The sequence below is a fragment of the Mesocricetus auratus genome, unplaced genomic scaffold (genome assembly GCF_017639785.1).
Source record: "Mesocricetus auratus isolate SY011 unplaced genomic scaffold, BCM_Maur_2.0 Super-Scaffold_100006, whole genome shotgun sequence".
Taxonomy (NCBI): Eukaryota; Metazoa; Chordata; class Mammalia; order Rodentia; family Cricetidae; genus Mesocricetus; species Mesocricetus auratus.
The window spans coordinates 13,878,817-13,898,751 of record NW_024429190.1 but is presented as its reverse complement, the minus strand read 5'-3'; the positions used below and the strand labels follow the sequence as shown (position 1 = coordinate 13,898,751).

Here is a 19,935-nt window from a genome sequence, read left to right as displayed (position 1 = left end):
TACGAGACAGGGTTTCTCTGTATTGTTTTGGAGGCTGTCGGTCCAGCCCGGCCTAGAACTCACAGAACTGTCCTGGAACTAGCTCTTGTAAACCAGACTGGTCTCAAACTCAGAGATCTGCCTGCCTCTGCCTGGTGGGATTAAAAGCGTGCACCACCACCACCCGGCCCAAGAGAAAACTTTATGTCTTGGAGGAAAACTCCTTAAGATACAGTATGATCTAAAGGGAGGCAAAACATTCCATTCTGAAGAGAACATCCAGGAAGTAAAGAACTCAACAGCATCAGGAAGTCTTTGAAACTAACCAGATTCACTAGACCCCACCTCCATACCATGTTTCTGTAACAGTGGTTCTCAGCTTGGCTGGTTGAATGACCCTTTTACAGTGGTTGCCTAAAACCATTGGAAAACACAGATATTTACATTTTTTTTTTTTTTTTTGGTTTTTCGAGACAGGGTTTCTCTCTATTGTTTTGGAGGCTGTCAGACCAGACCAGCGTCAAACTCACAGAGATCCGCCTGCCTCTGCCTCCCGAGTGCTGGGATTAAAAGCGTGCACCACCAACACCCGACTACATTACAATTCTTAACAGTAGCAAAATTACAGTTATGGAGTAGCAATGAAAATAATTTTTCACTGGGTGTTGGTGGCGCACACCTCTGTGAGTTCAAGGCCAGCCTAGTCTACAAAAGCTAGTTCCAGGACAGGCTCCAAAACAATACAGAGAAACCCTGTCTTGAAAAACCAAACAACACACAAACACACAAAAAACCCACCCCCCTAAAAAAAATAATTTTTCATGGTTGGGGGTCACCACAGCATGAGGAACTAAATTAAAGGGTTATAGCATTAGGAAGGTTGAGAACCACTGTTATGTAAGAACTGCAGAAAAGACACTTTCAAACAAGCTGAACTACCTGGAAAAACAGGTGAGCTTATTATAAACAACAGGACCCGGGCTGACTTTGAATTTGAAATTAAGAAACTTTAGTCTTCAAAGTAATGTAACTTAGAAATGAACAGGGGTTAAAGACCACACACAAAAGACAAATCAGACAGACACAGAAATGGGCGGACAGTGGGTTGGTGGTGGCTGGCTGCAGTCAGTTCTTCACCTTAGAGATGAGGTCATCACAGAGCTGGGTCAGCTCATCATTTTCTTTAGTCTGAAGGAGAAAAGATATGGTGAGTTTCTGTAGCGTCTCAGAGGAAGTGGCAACTGACTAGGAAGGGCCCACCCTTCTTAAGTAGGAAAGGAGACTGGAAAGGAAAAGGCTGGCCCTGGACTTCTGTAAAGAAAAGGCCAGTAGAGATGTAAAGATATGGCCAGGCAATCCCTTTATCAAAGTAAGCTCCAGAACAGGACCTGAGGTTCCTGTCTGTGCCCTACCTTGCATTCCACAGTCTTCTCCAGTGAATGGATTTGCATCTGTGCCTTCTTCAGGCTTGCCTGGAAAGCTAGCGCCTTGCTATGTGCTTGGGCGATCTCCTCGTTTGCTCTTGAGGGACAGAGACAGAGACACAGGCTAGGCCTGGCCCAGCAACAAGCTAGCTAGCCCTCCCTCCCAGGATGGGTATCTGGTACTCACAGCTTGAGCTTTTCTTCTGCATGGGCCTTCAGTGCCTGGTACCTCTGGCCTTCCTTTTCAATCTTTTCTATGTATTGCTCGATACATTTCTTCAGTGAATCTTCATTCTTGAGAATGAGCAGATAGGAAACACTAATGGTGCACTGTTCCATCAGAGCCAGAACCTGTCCAGGCTTGGCTATGGAGAGTCCCAGAGTCAGGTGCTTACTGTAGACACTTAAGGCTTTTGGGGACATTAGTGATAGAGAACTTTGCATTTTCCCTTTAGGAAAACCCTCTTGATGTACATTATGTCTAGACCACCTTAAAGGTGCAGACAGTTTCTGGACTTGCACCTCTGGGACCAGGGGGTGATCCCCAGACCCTGTAGTAACTAAGAATGCAAGACAGGTGTAGAACCACTGCACACTGAGGGCTGTCGACAGCACAATCATGAGGGAGTGAATATGCAGCCTTGTTCCCCACAGCACTCTTTGGGCCTCTCATGCCCACAGTGAAAAGTTGACTACTGAGGGTCATGTAGCAGGAGATACTAGAGCTCAGTAGCCTGTTCCCAAAATGACTTGTTTTCTTCACAGACACCATAGGCAAAGTCCAGTTTGCTCACCACCAGACCTTTTCTTCTTGTTTTTGAGACACGGTTTCTCTGTGTAGCCCTGGTTGTCTTGGAACGCACTCTGTAGACCAGGCTGGCCTTGAACTCAAGAGATCTGCCTGCCTCAGTTGCCCGAGTACTGGGATTAAAGGTATGCGCTACCACCACCCAGCTCACTTTGCCTTTTCTTGCAAGAGGATGTGTGTGTGTGTGTGTGTGTGTGTGTGTGTTGTGGTGTTGCTGGAGACTGACCCAAGGGCCTCATGTATGCCAGGCATACTAATACTAAATGGAGAAACCCCAGTCTCCTCTGAGGCTCCATGCTTACAGACTCTAAAACCTATGCTTCACAGACCTGGTGCTCCTATGCCAGAATCTATTGGGTACAGCTTGTCTTGTTGATAGGACATCACTGGTCTGGTGCCAATGAAAAGTAGTCAAGGACCCAGGCACACATAACAGTTCATCGTCTTACTCTTTTTTGTTTGTTTGTTTTTTCGAGACAGGGTTTCTCTGTGGCTTTGGAGGCTGTCCTGGAACTTGCTCTTGTAGACCAGGCTGGTCTCCAACTCACAGAGATCTGCCTGCCTCTGCCTCCCGAGTGCTGGGATTAAAGGCTTGTGACACCACCGCCTGGCCTCATCGTCCCACTCTTATGGGCTATGTCCTGTTAAAGGAGGATCAAAGAGGGATACAACGTACCTTGCGGTAGCCTTCAATCACTTCTTTCTGCTTCTCAAATCTCTTGAAAAGGTCATAGAAGGACTTTTCCAGGGAGCTCAGGTCTGTGGTAAGTTGGTCTCTCTCTTTTAGAACCTTTTTGATTTTGTCCTCTGCAAGTTCCTTCTGTTTCTCAGCCTCCACTTTAAAAAGTTTAAGTATCTGGGATTAGGAAGCAGCCTCTACACTGGATGCCAGAAACAGTCCCAAAGCAAAGGGTGAGGAGGAGTAGCAGGAGAGATGGGTAGCCCGGAGCAGGGTGCAACAGGTATGGACACTACTAACTGTCCATAACACAGTAAGTGCCCTTCCCCCATGTTCTCTGGGATGGAACATAGGACACAGCTGCTTCTTCCATGTCAGCCTGAGGAGCATGGCCCAGGACACAGCAGTGAGACTGGGAGAGGCAAGCGGCAATGTGGTGGACTAAGGCTCACGTGCTTGATCGGGCTTGGGGAGGGGAGCAGAAGACCTGTCCTGGCCACCGTTGACTTGAGAGATCCCTACGGGGACACCTGGGTTCCCACTCAGATACTTTCAATTATCTCTGGGGAGGGGAAGGCAGGACAGGACATCGTGTGACAAGTTTCATGGCATCTGTCCCTCATTAGAGCTCTGGCCACCAGCTGTTCAGTGAATGTCTGGGTATCTCCTCCCTTCATTAACCCTCACCCTTAGTGGCTCCACACACAGGTTAGGAGAAGAAATGGACAGCACATTGTTACCTCAGAACACTCACCTATTGAATTGTATACGATCTTCTCAAACTCATCCACGATCTTCCTATAGAAGGAGAGAAGATGAGTGCCTATGGCTCTTCATACAAATAGATCTAAGTCAGCATTGGTGCCTGAAGTCTTACCCCATCTCCAAGTACTTTGTGTTGAGGTCCTCATACTTCTTTCTCAGCTCCAAGTTCTCCTGTTGTGTCGCATTCACCTACAAAAGCCACACACTGGGTTGGCAGGTAGACCACAATCACAGGTCTGTGGGTGCCTTTCTTATCAGGGACTGTTTCATTCACACCCAAGGTCTCTGGAGCTATGCCACCGAGTTATGGGAACTCCATTCATGAAGACAAGAAGTTGGGCCATCGGGCCGGGCATTGGTGGCGCACGCCTTTAATCCCAGTACTCGGGAGGCAGAGGCAGGTGGATCTCTGTGAGTTAGAGACCAGCCTGGACTACCAAGCGAGTTCAAGGACAGCCTCCAAAGCCACAGAGAAACCCTGTCTCGAAAAACCAAAAAAAAAAAAAAAAAGTTGGGCCATGCTCATGAGGGCAACCTGCTGTGGTAGAAACCAGCAGGGAGTATTTTTCGGTGTTAACCAATTAGCCACAAGGGGGCACCACAACCCCCTTGGCTGTGCATAAGCAGGCACCACATGCCCAAGTTCAGTGTGGAACCCTCAGGCCTGTCCTGGTGCTGTTGTCCATTGATTTCTGAGACAGAAGCATCCAGGAAATCCCTGTAGACAGTCTGTGTGTATGTGGTCAAAGTACAAACTGCACTTATAATAACCTGTACCTAGCTCTCAGCTATTCCTCCAAAACAGCCTCCAATTTTTCACAAGGCAGCCACCAGCCTGTTCTCACCAATGTGTCCAGGTCTTTCTGGCTGTACCGTAGCACATCCACAATAGGCTCAGCAGGAAGGAGACCTCTTGGCTCAAGGCCACCCAAGGGTGAGCCTGGCACCTGTAGGGGTAAAACATGGGCCTTCAAGACCTCACTCAGCACTTTAGACCACAAAAAGTGCTCCAATGATAAAGTACTTACAGGAACATCCAGAGCTCCCAAGAAATCTAAGTCCACAAGATTGCCTTCCATTGGATTTCCTGAGCCAGCCTCATCTGCATTCTGTATACTGAAACCAAACAGGCAACATGATCACCTCATGCTCTGAGTATTGAATAGGGCATAAAAGTCAGTTGTTTTAACAAGCTTTTTTTTCCCGAGACAGGGTTTCTCTGTATTGTTTTAGAGGCTGTCCTGGAACTTGCTCCTGTAGACAAGGCTGGCTTCGAACTCAGAGATCCACCTGCCTCTGCCTCCCAAGTGCTGGGATTAAAGGCGTGCACCACTGACGCCCAACCTGTGTAGGGTCTTAGTTTAAAAACAAAGGCTAGAAATCCAGACTGTAGAACTGGACCTGGCAGTTACTGGCTCATGACCCCCTTTTCCCATCTGTGTACTTACTGTCCCGATGAACCATGCCTTGGCTCATAGCAAGCTGTGCAGATGCAGTAGATACCTTACTGTGGTGTCTTCAGTGTACAGGGTGAATACCTAGTTAAGAGATGTCAACTCTTCTCTGGTTTTCAGGGGTCTTATGTGAGATTTACCAAGTAATTCTCAATATTACTTGATTAAATTTTCTTCCAAAGTAGTAGACACTAGCCTGGAATTTTCCCATAAATCTCAGATTTGAAGGCCCTATGGCTTCTGTCACAAGTATTCAAACCTGCTTTTATAGTACAAATTGTCATAGGTGATTCATGAAGGAACAGGCATGACTGTGGAACTAGAATTCCACTCATAAAAACAAGTAATGTCTGACTTGGCTTAGTTTGGTAACCTATTGTGTATTTAATGCTTTTGTCTCTTAGGTGGCCTGTGTGAAGAGAACATGGCAAGCTCCTTACTAAAACATGGACTACATGATACATGTTCTGTTTGTCTGACACCATTACTGATTCTAGTTCAGTTAGCCCTTTTCTAGAAATTTTGAATCAGTTAGTATACTCAGTAACAGCCACTAGTCTGCCTGGTTCATGTGAAAATCTTCAAAGGAGGGACATACCTATTTGTCACTGGGACCACTGTCATTGGCTGCAGAGGGCTCTCTTTCAAGAGGGGATCAAATTTCAAGTACAAAGATTGCTTCCTCCAGGCTGACTCCTTAAACTGAGAGTTGGAGAGACGAGACAAGGAAAATAAGATTCACCATTGCTTTAACAGATACAATCCCAGGAGCCAGGGTGATCTTATTGAGCAAAGGGGGCTAGGGAGACCACAACACAACCTGATGAGTTCAGGCTGCCATCAAGTGCTAAGTACCTACCGAGGAAGTTCCAAACTGCTCCAGATAATCCACTTCAGCACCAGTACCTAGAACTGAAACAGTGAATAATAGTAGTCATTTACCTCAAAGCTGCAGGCCTTGAGGGATGCACACCCACATACTTAACATAGTGGGATCACTGTTCATTTATTTGGGGGCGTGGGGTATGTGTGTATTTGAGACAGGGCTTCATTGTGTAACAGCTCTGGCTGTCCTGCAACTCACGTTGTAAACCAGGCTGGCCTTGAACTCAGATCTGCCTGCCTCTGCCTCCTGAGTGCTGGGATTAAAGGCGTGTGCCACCAACACCCGGCCAATACTTCATTATTTTTAAGGACCAAAAGTTTGCATGTGAATTAGCCAGAACATAGCCTCTGGAATAACTACCTACGACCTGCAGGAATGTAACTGTCCCCAAGGACTTTAAGGAAAACTGATGGTAAAATATTGGGGCCACATACCTTCTGCTGGGTCTCTGAAAATCTCTTTCTCTGGGTCTAAGATAGGCTCTGGTCCCTGATGAGCAGGTCCCAGCACTGGCCCAGTAGGAGGGGTGAGGTCACAATCCATGATAGGCTCTGGTCCCTGATGAGAAGGCTCCAGCACTGGCCCAGTAGGAGGGGTGAGGTCACGACCCATGATAGGCTCTGGTTCCTGATGAGCAGGCTCCAGCACTGGCCCAGTAGGAGGGGTGAGGTCACCACCTATGATAGGCTCTGGTCCCTGATGAGCAGGCTCCAGCACTGGCCCAGTAGGAGGGGTGAGGTCACTACCTATGATAGGCTCTGGTCCCTGATGAGAAGGCTCCAGCACTGGCCCAGTAGGAGGGGTGAGGTCACGACCCATGATAGGCTCTGGTTCCTGATGAGCAGGCTCCAGCACTGGCCCAGTAGGAGGGGTGAGGTCACCACCCATGATAGGCTCTGGTTCCTGATGAGAAGGCTCCAGAACTGGCCCAGTAGGAGGGGTGAGGTCATGATCCATGATAGGCTCTGGTTCCTGATGAGCAGGCTCCAGCACTGGCCCAGTAGGAGGGGTGAGGTCACGACCCATGATAGGCTCTGGTCCCTGATGAGAAGGCTCCAGAACTGGCCCAACAGGAGGTTCGACCAGTACATTGTCCAGAAAACTTGTAGAAGCTGAAGTGCTTGAGGAATTCAAGATTACCTCCTAGAGAGAAAGTCAGCATCACCTCGCACAGGGGAAATAGTAATGTTGTATCCCACCCTGTCCCTAGAAGATTGCTGGTGGCCCCATCTGCCATGCTATTTTTCTTTGTTTTGAGACAGGATCATACTCTATAGCTCTGGCTGTCCTAGAACTCACTCTGTAGACCAGGCTAGCCTTGAACTTAGAGATGTGCCTGCCTCTGCCTCCGGAGTGCTGAAATCAAATGTGCACACATACATACCTGGACCTCACCTTCTGCTCTTAGGATCTCAGCTGCCATCTGAACCACAGGTGCATCATCCACTGGAGCTAAAGGCAGCTGACTGGAGAGAGAGAGAGTCATCAGAGCTGGGTCTTCCCCATGTTCCCTACTCTGGCATTAAACTATTATTTACCTCCCTCTTATGTTGGTTCACTTGAAAAGCTGCTCATGCTAAAAGATACATGAAAGTTATGAGGTTTCTCTGGAGGTAACAGACTACCTGGCTGCTGACACCTTAGCACCTAATTTCATATCCTAGCTGCCTCCTGGAGAACACCTAAGGATAGGGGCTTGCTTTCTCTCACTTGAGTGGTAGCCTATGCTTTTCCTTTTCCTTTTTTTTTTTTGTAGAGAGATGGTCTTACCACATAAACAAGTCTGGCTTCAAACTCTTGATTTGACTTTCTCAGCTACAACGCTAGGGTTAGAGGTCAACTACTTGCACCGATTGTTAGTTAAGCTGTACGTGTGCTGTTGTGCTTCAAGTAAGACAACACAGGAGCACCTCTCTCAAGGTCTTGGGACATGGACTATGAAGCTGTGCCGCTCTAGTTCTGAACAAACCTGAAATCTGTCTTGAGACTATGGAAGGGAACCAGTATGCTGGGTACATAAAGAAGTCACATTGAGATTAAGAGCACTGGTTGCTCTTCCAGAGGACATGGGTTCAATTCCCAGTACCCACATGGCAGCTCACATCCGTCTGTGACTCCAGTTCCAGGACTTCTGACACCCTCACACAGATATACATGCAGGCAAAACACCAATGAATAGAAAAACAAACAAACAAAAACCCCCAAAACTATAAGAAAGGAGTGGTATCTTTAGGTTACACACACCCTTAAGAAGTTGCTCCTGATAGGATGTCCCCTTTCCTACTTACTGGCTTGGAGAGTTCTCCACATCTGTAGGCCTAGCACTTAGCTGCAAGGCCAACCTGCTCTTGGAACTTTGTGGAAGCTTGGTCATTTTGACATTATACTTGGAGTCACCTCCAAATAGGGTGAAGTTTGGGTCATCCAGTTTTTCCTGGTTAAGGTGGTAAGAGCCCCAAGAAGCAGGCTGGGGACATTCATTTCTCTCTCTTGTCCCATCTCTTTCTTCTGCTTCTTTGGGGGCCTGCTCCTGGCTGGCTTCTGATTTCTTCAGGAGAGGCTGGAGGCCAGTTCTCTCTGCCAGTCTCCTAGGTGAAGACACCTTTGTGTTGATGGTATCATCAGAGGAGTCAAATTCTAGCCTTATAGAGTCATGACTTGAATGGATGACCATTTGGCCAATGGCTTCTTCTTGAAGACTTTGGGGGGAGGGTCTGTGGCCCCATCTGCCTAAAGAGGGCCAGTTGGAATTGAGTTCTTAGAACTAATGAACAAAAATGGAAAGGGGTCTGGGTGCCTGCTGCTGGCTCAAGGGTGCCTATAATCCTGGGGCAAGCTGAGGCCTCATAAATCAGTTTGGAGTGTTTTGCTTATCTTTACTAACTAAACTGGTTCTACACTAAATGAACTCCTATTTAAACTGCCTATGTCTCTCTTGATTGGACCCATTCTTTCATAAGGTAAGAACTGAAAGGCTGCCACACCACCTCCTAGGTTGAGATCTTAGTCGTATTAGAAGATAATCCCTGAAAAATCAAATACCTAGCTGACCACTCTGGTCATTCCCCCACCTCCCACCAAACGAGCTCCATGAGCTACCATCTGGGTATCATGCTGTCTTTAGTATGCAGGCTCAGATGAATACCTTAAAATAATGAATGGCAATATGACACATGCATGCCTAGGCCACCAAGGATAAGCTAACAAGTGACACTCTTAACAGGTACTACTCAGATATGCCTTTCCAACAAGACAAATATAGAGACAAGGACTTCCTTGGTCTCAAAGTAGGCTAGATTCACAGCAACCAAGTGCTGATTGCTTGCTCTGTTTGAAATTGTTAAATGCCAACAGTGTTCAACTAATCTCATCTGGCTGAATTTCAGAATACAAAATGAAATTGTAAATTAACAAGGACACCTAAAAAGAGCGACAGATTTAGAGGTGCTTTGAAAGGACAGAGATGTGGGGGGCTGGAGAGATGGCTCAGAGGTTAAGAGCACTGACTGCTCTTCCAGAGGTCCTGAGTTCAATTCTCAGCAACCACATGGTGGCTCACAACCATCTGTAATAAGATCTGGTGTCCTCTTCTGACCTGGGGGCAGAACACTGTATACATAATAAATAAATCTTAAAAAAAAAAGGGACAGAGATGTCGTGTCTTTAAAGAGCACAAGAATGTTTTATTCCTCATGTTTATATATATGCTTCAAACAGTGGAATCAGCAAAAATAGACCAGAATCATACCAGAGATCCCTCCTGCTCTGGATAAAGATGTATTCTTGGTATCAGATTGGTGAAGTAATAATTCCAAGGCCCTCCTTTCCATGCACAGTCTTAGTATCTGTTTGCCATTTTAGTAGGATTTCTGCTAGGGAAATGCCTTAATGTACCTATGGATGAAGCTTCTCCCCATCCTTTTAGCCATCTCTCTCTTTCTCTCTCCATCTGTTTTTACTAGTTCTTTTGTGGATATTTACATGAAGATATGTGGATGCGTGTGCACATTGTGCATGTGTTGTATATGTACATACATACATACGTATGTGTGCCTAAGCTGCCAGAAGTCAATATTTGATATATTTTTCTCAAGCATTCTCCACTTTAAATCTTGGAGATCAATGATTTGGCCAGAAAGCCCCAGGTTCTCCAACGTCCACCTCACTAGGGCTGGAATTAAAGGTGTATAGTTTTGTATTTTTTTGTTGTTATTTATTAATTTTTTTGAAATTTTTTTTAAGATTTATTTATCACATACACAGTGTTCTGCCTACATGCCAGAGGAGGGCACCAGATTGAACTGTAGATGGTTGTGAGCCACCATGTGGTTGCTGGGAATTGAACTCAGGACCCCTGGAAGAGCAGTCAGTGCTCTTAACCTCTGAGCCATCTCTCCAGCCCCTATTTATTAATTTTTTATAAGATTTATTTATGTACTTTATGGCCATGGTGGTGGCATATGCCTTTAATCCCAGCACTCGGGAGGCAGAGGCAGGCAGATCTCTCTGAGTTTGAGACCAGTCTGGTTTACAAGAGATAGTTCCAGGACAGTCTCCAAAGCCACAGAGAAACCTTGGCTCAAAAAACCAAAAGATTGGGCCTGGCGTTAGTGGCGCACGCCTTTAATCCCAGCACTTGGGGGGCAGAGGCAGGTGGATCTCTGTGAGTTCGAGGCCAGCCTGGTCTACAAAAGCTAGTTCCAGGACAGCCTCCAAAGCCACAGAGAAACCCTGTCTGGAAAAACAAAACAAAAAAACCTAAAGATTTATTTATGTACTTTACAGACATGAAGATCTGTCTTCGTGAACACCAGAAGAGGGCATCAGATGGTTGTGAGCCACCATGTGGTTGCTGGGAATTGAACTCAGAACCTCTGAAAGAGCAGTCAGTGCTCTTAAATGCTGAGCCATCTCTCTAGCCTATGTTCTGGGGTTTTTAAAATGTAGATACTGAAGACTGAACTCAGGTTCTCATGCTTGTGTAGCAAACAGTACCAAGGGAGTCATCTCCCAAGCTCCGACTAATTGATCATATGATAATTTTTCTACATATGAGTTCTATCTGCTCTCTCCAAGTGTTGAGTGTGGGAAGGCAAGCACCAATTTCAAGCAGAAGGGAGGGATGAACAGAACTCAATAGGAAGGAAACTATAAGCAATCTTTCCTGGAAATGAGATCTAGCTATTCCACCAAGTTATAAAAGTAAAGACTGGATGGTAGGGGCACAGCAAAAGAGTGGAGTATGGAATTAAAACAGTCCAATTACCTGATGATTAACCCTCCACTAACAACTGCCAGATTCTGCACTTAAGGGCAGTGATCAGAGGGAAAAAAAAAGTCCAGCTATGAGAGGATTGAAGGCTTTTTGCAACAACCACCAGAAGAGGACAGAATCACAGGACATTAGATGGAATCAACACTTACTTCTTTTGTAAGCAGACGAAGCTATTGTTTTCTAATCCAATATTGTCCAGAGCAAAAGGAGTCTCAAGTTTGCTGGTCGTATTAGGACTTAGGATCCTGTGTGTCTGTGGATCCCGAAGAGGTGTATGAAAAGTCACCTAGTGAAAGATGAGGAGAGTGTACATGCGCCATGATATAAGCCCTCACAAGCAAGCCAACGTGCTACAGCGTAAGGGTCTCAGAAAGCCAATCCCAAAGCACCTGATAAGCACATACATTACAGTTCACTTACTTTTGCAGCTTTAGTCTGGTTCTTGGGTGGCACATTTTCTTTCTGTGATGGACGAAGAATAGAGGATCTTCCGGTAAGTTCCGGTTGTGAAAACAGGAAGTTACAGCTTTCTGAACTCTCTTCACTGGGGACATTTTCATCATTTAAGATATGCAGGCTCATTCTGGGGAAACAAAACAAAACAAAACCAGAATATATTTTAGTCACTAGGAAATCAACGATGCTGCAGCCTATGTACAGAAATGCCCCACAAATACATCAGGGAGATACCTCTTCCAGAATAGGTAAAAGCTAGTGGCCTTCATAGGTATAGTTAGTACTTCATGTAGGTGTCACTTGCCAGAGAAAGCCTCAAGAGTCCCTTGTATTATATTAGCTATACTGTCACCTCCTGAGCTAATTGCTAATAGGGTTCTGGTTGAGAAACAAAGAACCAGGTGTTTATAGAATGACTTGCATTAATGTATTACACTTCAGGGCAAGAGCTAGAGGATGTAATCCTGGCTTTGAGGAAATCAAAGAGCTGGGTGGTAGTGGTGCATGCCTTTAATCCCAGCACTGGTGAGGCAGAGGCAGGGGACCATAGGTTCTTGGGGGTGAGCCCCTGGGAGCTTTCTGGTTGAAGAGCAAGGAGAAGTACTGGGGAGAGAGGTCATCACAGAGTGAGGCTGCTGCTGACTCTGTTTTGGGAGCCCATGAGGAAAGGCAGAGGAGAGAAAGGACAGAACCAGTTCCTATAGCTAAAGAGAGGTAGACTAGGTTGCTCAGCCAGGTACACAGGATATGGGGTAAGGAGAAAAGAAATCAAGAGCAATGTTTAGGATTTGGGGCCTAAAATCTGGTTATCAGAAAGCACAGGGAAAGGGCACTGGAATGGCTGTGGAATCATAAGTATAGGCCTCTGGGCTGTATGGCCTTAGATGAAGTCTTTCAGGCAAGGTGGAAGGACAGCTGGTCCAGCTTCTACTTAAGATGGGATTTTGTGTTGTTTTTTTGGGGGGGAGAGAGGGGTGCATGTGAACGGGAGGCCAAAGGTTGACATGAAGTGTTTTCTTCAATTGCTTTCCACCATATTGGAATCTTTAACTGCACCTGGAGCTCACCGATTCAGCAAGACTATCTAGCCAGTGAACTCCAGGAATCCTCCAGTCTGCCTGCCCAGTGCTGGGATTACAGGCAGGTGCGGCCATGCCACACAATTTTTAGGTGGGTTCTGAGGTCCTGAAGTCAGGTCCTCATGCTTGTTTGGCAAGCACGTTACTGAACGAGCCATGTCCCAGCCCCTGGAGGGAGTTCTTGGGTACAAAGACTGACAGGCCAGGCTTGGGTTGTGCTGTCTTGGTGCAGCATTGACTACTGATGGGAGAGGGAGCGTACACAAGCTCTGGATGTTGCTGTGTGCTGCACTTTTCTTTGTGAGAATAAAATAAGCATGGAGTCAGGGTGCCTATGGGAGATGACACAGGTGAAGTAGATGATGGTTCCCCCAGGTGGCGTATTGGGAGTGGGAGGAGAATGAAGCAACTCTGACCTGGAGCAGTGAGTTGGCAGGTGTGTGAAATCAAGGGATCATGCCTGATAATTATGAATCAAATAGGTATAGGCATGAAGTCATCCTGATACTAGAGTTGAGGGAAAAGCCTTGGCCCTGAAGGACCCTGTTCAGAGAGGGATGCTGTAAAGAAGGAAACCCATCTGACTGGGCCATCTGTAGTTGAGAAGAAAGCGCCTCCAACTGAAGCCATGTATTATGAGATTGTGGCCAGGCTGTATAGAAGGACGACTGAGATGCATTGGCTCAGGAACAAGAAGCTGTCCCTGGGACAGTGTGTTCAGGACGACAGACAACAGGGCAGGTTTTCAGAAAAGGTGGAAGAAAGAGACCTGGGATGTTCTGGCTCCGAGACGCGTGTCTCACACAAGACACACTCGACAAGAACAGGAGCCTGGCGAGATAAACACGCCACGCGCGGCCTCTTTGGAGGTATGGATACCAGCTGGGTCAGACCGAGATCACTGGCAGGCCGGCCTGCACCGCCCAACCCGAACTGCAGTCCGCGGCGCCAGTCCTGCCTAGGAGACTTGGTACACCCGTTATCCCAGAAAAGAGGACCCTTGAGCCAGGAGTGGGCCCTCAACAAAGGGAGAGAGCGAAGCGGAGGAGGAAAGGAGTCGCAACCCAGCCCGGGCTGATCCCCACCGCTCGCCCACAGGAATGGGAAGTCGCCGCTTACCTGCCTACTGCTGAGGGGCCCTGGGCCCGCACCGCCCCTGCTCTACGCTGGGTCTCCGAGCTGGAGAAACCGAGGCGTAGGAATCCCAACAAACTCTGCTTTCGCAGTTCGTGACTGCCGTCCGCTGAGCCCGCCCCAGATTCAAATACCGAGCGTTGACGTTCCGCGGCCAATCAACGCGCGGCAGGAGAAGAACGCCACAACCGCGGGCGGCCAATAGTAGGCGGTGCTGGTCCCGCCCTCCACGCGCAGGCAGTTCCGCTTCCGGGGCTGAGGACACAGTGGGGCGTGTCGGGCGTGTGGGTTCGTTAGGCTTGCCTGGCCGGCCGAGTCGGCTAGTCGGCAGCCAGGTACCGTAGGGTCCACCATCTCCGCTGCCATATGGACCCAGCTGTAGTGTCTTCCCCGAGCTGCACCCATGAGGGGGTCCCTGGGTGGCCCACGCCCCGTGGGGCGGCGTGAGGTTCCGAGAGTCCTCCCAGAGTGCCCCGAGCGGCCTCACGAGACTCCGTCTCCCAGAGTTCCCTTTGGGTCACCCGACGGTGAATTGTCTCCCACAGTGCCCCGCGGGCAGTAGAAGGCCGTACTCCATCTCCTAGAATGCTTTGCGGGTCCCTTGACAGGAGGTCCCCAGCCTCCCAGAATGCCCCGCGGGCACCTTGACTCGGTCTTCCCGAGTGCCTCGCGGGCGGTTTTGCGGTGGCCGCGACAACCCACCAACTGTCCGGGACTCGATGCCCCGGTGTCCTCCCGGCGCGGCGCGCCTCGTCCCGATGGACAGCCCTGAGGTGACCTTTACGCTGGCCTACTTGGTCTTCACAGTATGCTTCGTATTCACGCCCAACGAGTTTTACTCGGCCGGTCTCACTGTGCAGAACCTGTTGTCGGGCTGGCTGGGCAGCGAGGACGCCGCTTTCGTGCCCTACCACCTTCGTCGCACCTCCGCCACGCTACTCTGTCACTCACTGCTGCCGTTGGGTGAGCCTCCCGGGCGAGGGCCGGTGGTTAGCGCTGGACAGGGCGCCTGGAGACTCAGGAGGCTCCCCGCCGTGACCGGTCAGCGCAGGCGCAAGCGAGCGGGGTCCCTGCCGTCCAGTCCGTAAGCTGAGCGCTCCAGGGTACCCTGTGCTCTTCGCAGGCGCTGGCCTTTGAGTGATGCTCGGGCGGGGCCGGGCTCTAGCCTGACTTCACTGTGGCTGGAGTGCAGACTCGTTGAGCCCTGTTTGCGATGTTGGGCGATTTATAAGAAAGGGCTCTTGTTGACTTGACTCGTTACTACAGGGGGCGGAGGGCTACCCGGGAAAGGGGTGTGGAGCCAGCAGGCGGAGATGAGGACTGGCAAGGTTGGGTACACGGATGCAGTCTTCTTTGCCAGGCTAGGTTTGTGGTCCTGCCCCAGGGAGAGCGGTATGTGGCGCCCCGTGTGCTGGTGGGACCTCTGACGGGTCCGTCTGTCAGCTGTTCGGAGGATGCCCCGGGGAACGGCCTGGATAGAGCAGTATGATTGGACGCTAGGACCCAGATGAAGGAGCTCAGGGATGATTGGGCTGAGGGTGCGGCAGCCAGGCTCCAGGGGGGTGGAGGCAGGTGTGGTAATGGAAGGCCTGTTTTGAGAGGAAGGTGGGTTGAGGAGACTCCGTTGGAGAACTGGACATGGAGCTGGCATGCCTATGCCATTGTCTGCCTTGAGAACCTAGAGCCCTGTAAGGCAGATAAAGAAGATGGGACTCTGGGACAAGGGCTGTCCAGCTGGTTTTTGGACGCCCCCTAGCTGTGTTCATTTCTTAGGCACTCCCATGCCTGGACAAGGAACCCAAAGTCACTAACTCATAGAGGTTATACGGAGACCTGTCAGACAGTGGGGAGACCTGTCAGACAGCGGAGCTGCCTTTTGTTGCTCTATAACCATAACAAGTTATTTTGACATGTAATGAGTTGGCTAAAAGTAAACATTTACTATTGGGTTTTGCAGATTGGAGACTGCCTAAACAGTACCTTACCATCTACTTTGTAATTCATTTTGAGTTTTTCCCTGTTGGGCTATTAGGGCCCTAAAACTGGTTCTTTATTCTTACCACATGCCCTATCATTGAGCACTTGCTTACTTCCTGTGCAGTGTCCTGGTTCTGAGATCTGCCTCCTCAGAGAGGAGAGACCAAGATGCACCCTGGTGAACTGCCTCAGGTAGACCAGTGGTCAGTTCTATGCAGTCACTGTGTTTCCTTTTGTTTTTTTTTTTTGGGGGGGGTGGGTAGTTTATCCAGACAGGGTTTCTTTGTGTAGCTCTGGCTCTTCTGGAACTTGCTCTGTATACCAGGCTGGCCTCAAACTCACAGAGATCTACCTGTCTCTGCCTCCCTAGTGGTAGGACTGAAGGTGTACACCACCACCACCTAGAAACTTTAGATTTTTTCCCCCTACTTGGCTATTTCTGTGAAATTATAGTAGTAAATTGAAAGCATTGTCCTGTAGTGTGTGGTACCCCTGCTGTGACTAAGGGCTGAGGCAGGCCTGCTATGGAGGTATAGGCGTAAGGATAATATGTTCTGGAAGCTAACCATGCCTTAGGTGCCAGGGCAAGACTCAGGGTTGGCAATACACAGGAGGTAGCTCCTCTCTTTCCTCGAGCACAGGTGGTCTTTGAGTAGGTTGTCATGGGAGGGAGGTAGTACCCAGCAGCCTGGACTTCCCCTGAGATGTCTCCTCTTCTGCAGGCTACTACATGGGCATGTGCTTTGCAGCTTCAGAGAAGCAGCTCTACTCCCCTGGTCAGGCCTCAGAGGCCTGGCAGCTCTTCCTTCTCCTGGCTGTGACCCTTCCCCTTGTCTCCTGTACCCTGATCTACTACTGGTCCTGGGACAAATGGACCCGACACCCGCTGGCCCAAACCCTGGCCCTCTATGCCCTTCCACAGTCAGGGTGGCAAGCAGTTGCCTCTTCCATCAACACGGAGTTCCGGCGGATTGACAAGTTTGCTACCGGGGCACCTGGTGCTAGAGTGATTGTGACAGACACATGGGTAATGAAGGTGACAACATACCGTGTGCATGTGGCTCAGCAACAGGATGTTCACTTGACTGTGACAGAGTCTCGGCAGCATGACCTCTCACCAGACTCAAACCTACCCGTGCAGCTTCTTACCATACGTGTGGCAAGCAGCAGCCCTGCTATGCAGCCCTTTGATATTCGGTAAGTGCGTGCAGGTTTTGGAGGGCACAAGACTTATCCTGTCTACTTCATATCCCTCTTAGGAAGTGCTGAGGGTAGGGAGGACTGGGGCACTCCTGGGGCCTATGACATCAGTCAGTTGACTACTTTACTGTCACCTTCCTTCAAGGTACCTCTTGCCTTCTGCTTTCTTTTTGTTGCTCCTTCTGCTCTATCACTGAGCTGTCACTACAACTTCTTGAGATAGCCTAGGAATGTAGATTGGGGGCACCTCAGCTCCAGGCTCTTCTGTCCTCTCTATTGGGAATGAGTGACGACTGAGTCTATATATTCTGCCTTTAGGACTATCTTTAGTGACTACTTTACTAAGGTGGCTTGTTTTCCCTGGCCTTGCCTGCTTTTGGTTCTGGGTGGCGTTAGGTTGTAGACCCAAGGGCAGATTGGCCAGCTCATCAAACCATGCCTCTTCCAGGCTGAACTCAGCGGAATATGGCGAACTATGTGAGAAGCTCCACGCCCCAATCCGAAGTGCAGCCAATGTGGTTATTCGCCAGAGCCTGGGTGACCTCTTCCTAGAAACATTTGCCTCCCTTGTGGAGGTCAATCCAGCCTATTCAGTGCCCAGCAACCAGGTGGGGGCTGACCCAAGTGTGGGGGGTACCCCTCCTTCCTCCCAGGACCACTTTGTAGGCCTTTTTGTAACTCCTTTTGTTCCAACTACCTCTCTGTAGGAGCTTGAGGCCTGTATAGGCTGCATGCAGACACAGGCCAGTGTGAAGCTGGTGAAGACCTGCCAGGAGCCAGCCGTGGGCGAATGCCAGCAGTGTTACTGCCGTCCCATGTGGTGTCTCACTTGCATGGGCAAGTGGTTTGCCAGCCGCCAGGATCCCCAGCGCCCGGACACTTGGCTGGCCAGCCGTGTGCCCTGTCCCACATGCCGTGCCCGCTTCTGTATCCTGGATGTGTGTTGTGTACGCTGAGCATCACAACACAGTCTTTGTCTCTACTAGCCACTTATGAGCTAAAGCTCCTTGACCTTGACAAAAGATTCTAGTCAAAGCACACACTTATCTACAGCCACTCTGTCTTGAGTCTGTGGTAGGTTGAGGATTTTGATTTAGAAGAAAGTCTCATGGGAACACCCTATCCTGCACCTTCAGCATCTTCCTTCCTACTTACCTCCAGATGGGGCTGATATTTCGCATAGAATGCTCCAAAGCCCCAAGATGTTGGATTTTGGCCCAAGAGCTTTCATTTGGCCAGTTTGCCTTAATTCTATTACAGATCGTATCTGCCCCTCAGAACATTTACAAGCCAGACCTCAGTCTGCCCCAGGGCCTGTGGTGTTGGGTGGAGGCTGACAGTTGAGGGTCACTGGGGTGCCACTCTAATGTGTGAAGTCCTTTTCTAGGGTATCCTGCTGGCTACAGCCAGCCAAGGGACACTTCTAGGTAGGGAGTCAGGGGCAGCACCCTAGGACAGGCCAGAGTGCTCTCCCAAGTAACTCATGAGGTTGCATATGCTTTAGAGGCCCACAGTCTTTTGTTCTCTTCTCTTGCTTTAGTCCAGGGGAGACCAACATCTCACTCTCCTGGCCCTAGAGAGATAAGGACCAGAGAACCACAGCACTATCCAGAAAGAAACCCTCCAGGGCTGCAGTACATGGTTAGCTAGGGCCCTTGTGGGTAGCTTGGATAAGGAGATGGCACCTCAGTGGTTAAGGTTCTGATGGGCATACTATTGGCTTATCTATGGTGCAGATGGGAGGGGAAGAGGTTGCCCTTTACCCTCCATCTCTGATACAAGTAGCTGCTAGGGGGAAGACCTCTCCTTCAACTTGTGGCCCTGAAGCTCCTACATTTGGCTGTTTCCAGCAGTAGTGACAGACCAAGCCAGCCCCTTCCCCATCCAATACTGCACCTAACCCCAGGGATTTGCTAACAGAGCAAGCCCAGTTCTGCCTGTCCTTGAAACATGGCCAGGAGTCAGCCAGTTTCAAGGGTTGCCTAGCAGAGGCCAAATGGTTTGAGGTTATTTTATTGTTTTTAACCACAGAGGAGTTAATTTTATAAAAAGAAATGTAAATGTCACAAAATGACACAGTATTTAATAAAGTGTTACTTTCCAAGTGATGTACTTAATTTTATTTGCCTGGTAGTAGGAACCAAACTTTTCCAACACTTGGGGTAGTGGCTGGGGGATGTTGGGAAAGTGAGATGACTGGCTGTAGACCAGAAAGCTAGGCAGTGGGTCTGGAGAGATGGCTTAGAGGTTAGGAGCACTGACTGCTCTTCTAGAGGTCCTGAGTTCAATTCCCAGCAACCATATGGTGGCTCACATCTGTAATGAGATCTGGTACCCTGTCTGGCCTGCAGGCATATATGCAAGGAAAGTGCTGTATACATAATAAATCTTGAAAGAAAGAAAACTAAGCGGTGGTGGTGCATGCCTTTAGTTCCAGCACTTGGGAGGCAGAGGCAGGCTAGCCTGTCTACAAAGCTACACAGAGAAACCCTGTCTCGGGGGAAAAAACAAATTAGGGGAATGGGGCTAGCATTCCAGACAGTGATAAATGGTTGGGCACGGTGCCCTTCCATGGGCTCTACATAGTTATTTTGCCACTCCCGCCATAATCAACCCTCTTTCGCGCTGTTCTGGGCCAGATCCACCTTCAAGGTAGTGTCGCGGTCGCTCACACTATCTGCGACTAGGACAGGTGGGATCAGTGACTCAAGCAGAGAGGACATCACCAGAAACCGTGCAGACAGCACGGCTTCAAATCACGGGTTTACACTATGGGCGGGCGCTCCCGGAGTATTGCGGAGGCGGGTAGGAAGGAAGGG

The 19,935-nt window shown here is 49.1% G+C and overlaps 2 protein-coding genes across 4 annotated transcripts; one reads left to right on the top strand and one right to left on the bottom strand.

Annotated features, from left to right (window-relative positions):
* Positions 1 to 965: 965 nt before the first annotated feature.
* Positions 966 to 14,368, bottom strand: Tacc3 (transforming acidic coiled-coil containing protein 3). Of its 3 annotated transcripts, XM_040746899.1 has the most exons (17): positions 13,925 to 14,368; positions 11,691 to 11,853; positions 11,420 to 11,556; positions 8,284 to 8,583; positions 7,380 to 7,461; positions 6,742 to 7,138; positions 6,430 to 6,642; positions 5,969 to 6,021; positions 5,708 to 5,811; positions 4,684 to 4,771; positions 4,501 to 4,602; positions 3,768 to 3,844; positions 3,645 to 3,688; positions 2,888 to 3,048; positions 1,591 to 1,697; positions 1,392 to 1,500; positions 966 to 1,167 (listed from the first exon to the last, which is right to left on the bottom strand). In XM_040746899.1, the coding sequence occupies exons 2-17, from the start codon at positions 11,850 to 11,852 to the stop codon at positions 1,105 to 1,107; spliced, it is 2,199 nt and encodes a 732-aa protein (XP_040602833.1). In that variant the 5' UTR covers position 11,853; positions 13,925 to 14,368; the 3' UTR covers positions 966 to 1,104. The 3 variants fall into 3 exon arrangements, with proteins under 3 accessions (XP_040602833.1, XP_040602832.1, XP_040602834.1); XM_040746898.1 differs by having other exon boundaries at positions 6,430 to 7,138; XM_040746900.1 differs by lacking the exon at positions 8,284 to 8,583 and having other exon boundaries at positions 6,430 to 7,138.
* A 148-nt stretch (positions 14,369 to 14,516) lies between these two features.
* On the top strand, positions 14,517 to 19,220 carry Tmem129 (transmembrane protein 129, E3 ubiquitin ligase). Its single transcript, XM_005068893.4, has 4 exons — positions 14,517 to 14,902; positions 16,639 to 17,113; positions 17,565 to 17,724; positions 17,824 to 19,220. Exons 1-4 carry the CDS (start codon positions 14,659 to 14,661, stop codon positions 18,070 to 18,072), a joined length of 1,128 nt encoding a protein of 375 aa, XP_005068950.1. The 5' UTR covers positions 14,517 to 14,658; the 3' UTR covers positions 18,073 to 19,220.
* The last annotated feature ends 715 nt before the right edge of the window (positions 19,221 to 19,935 follow it).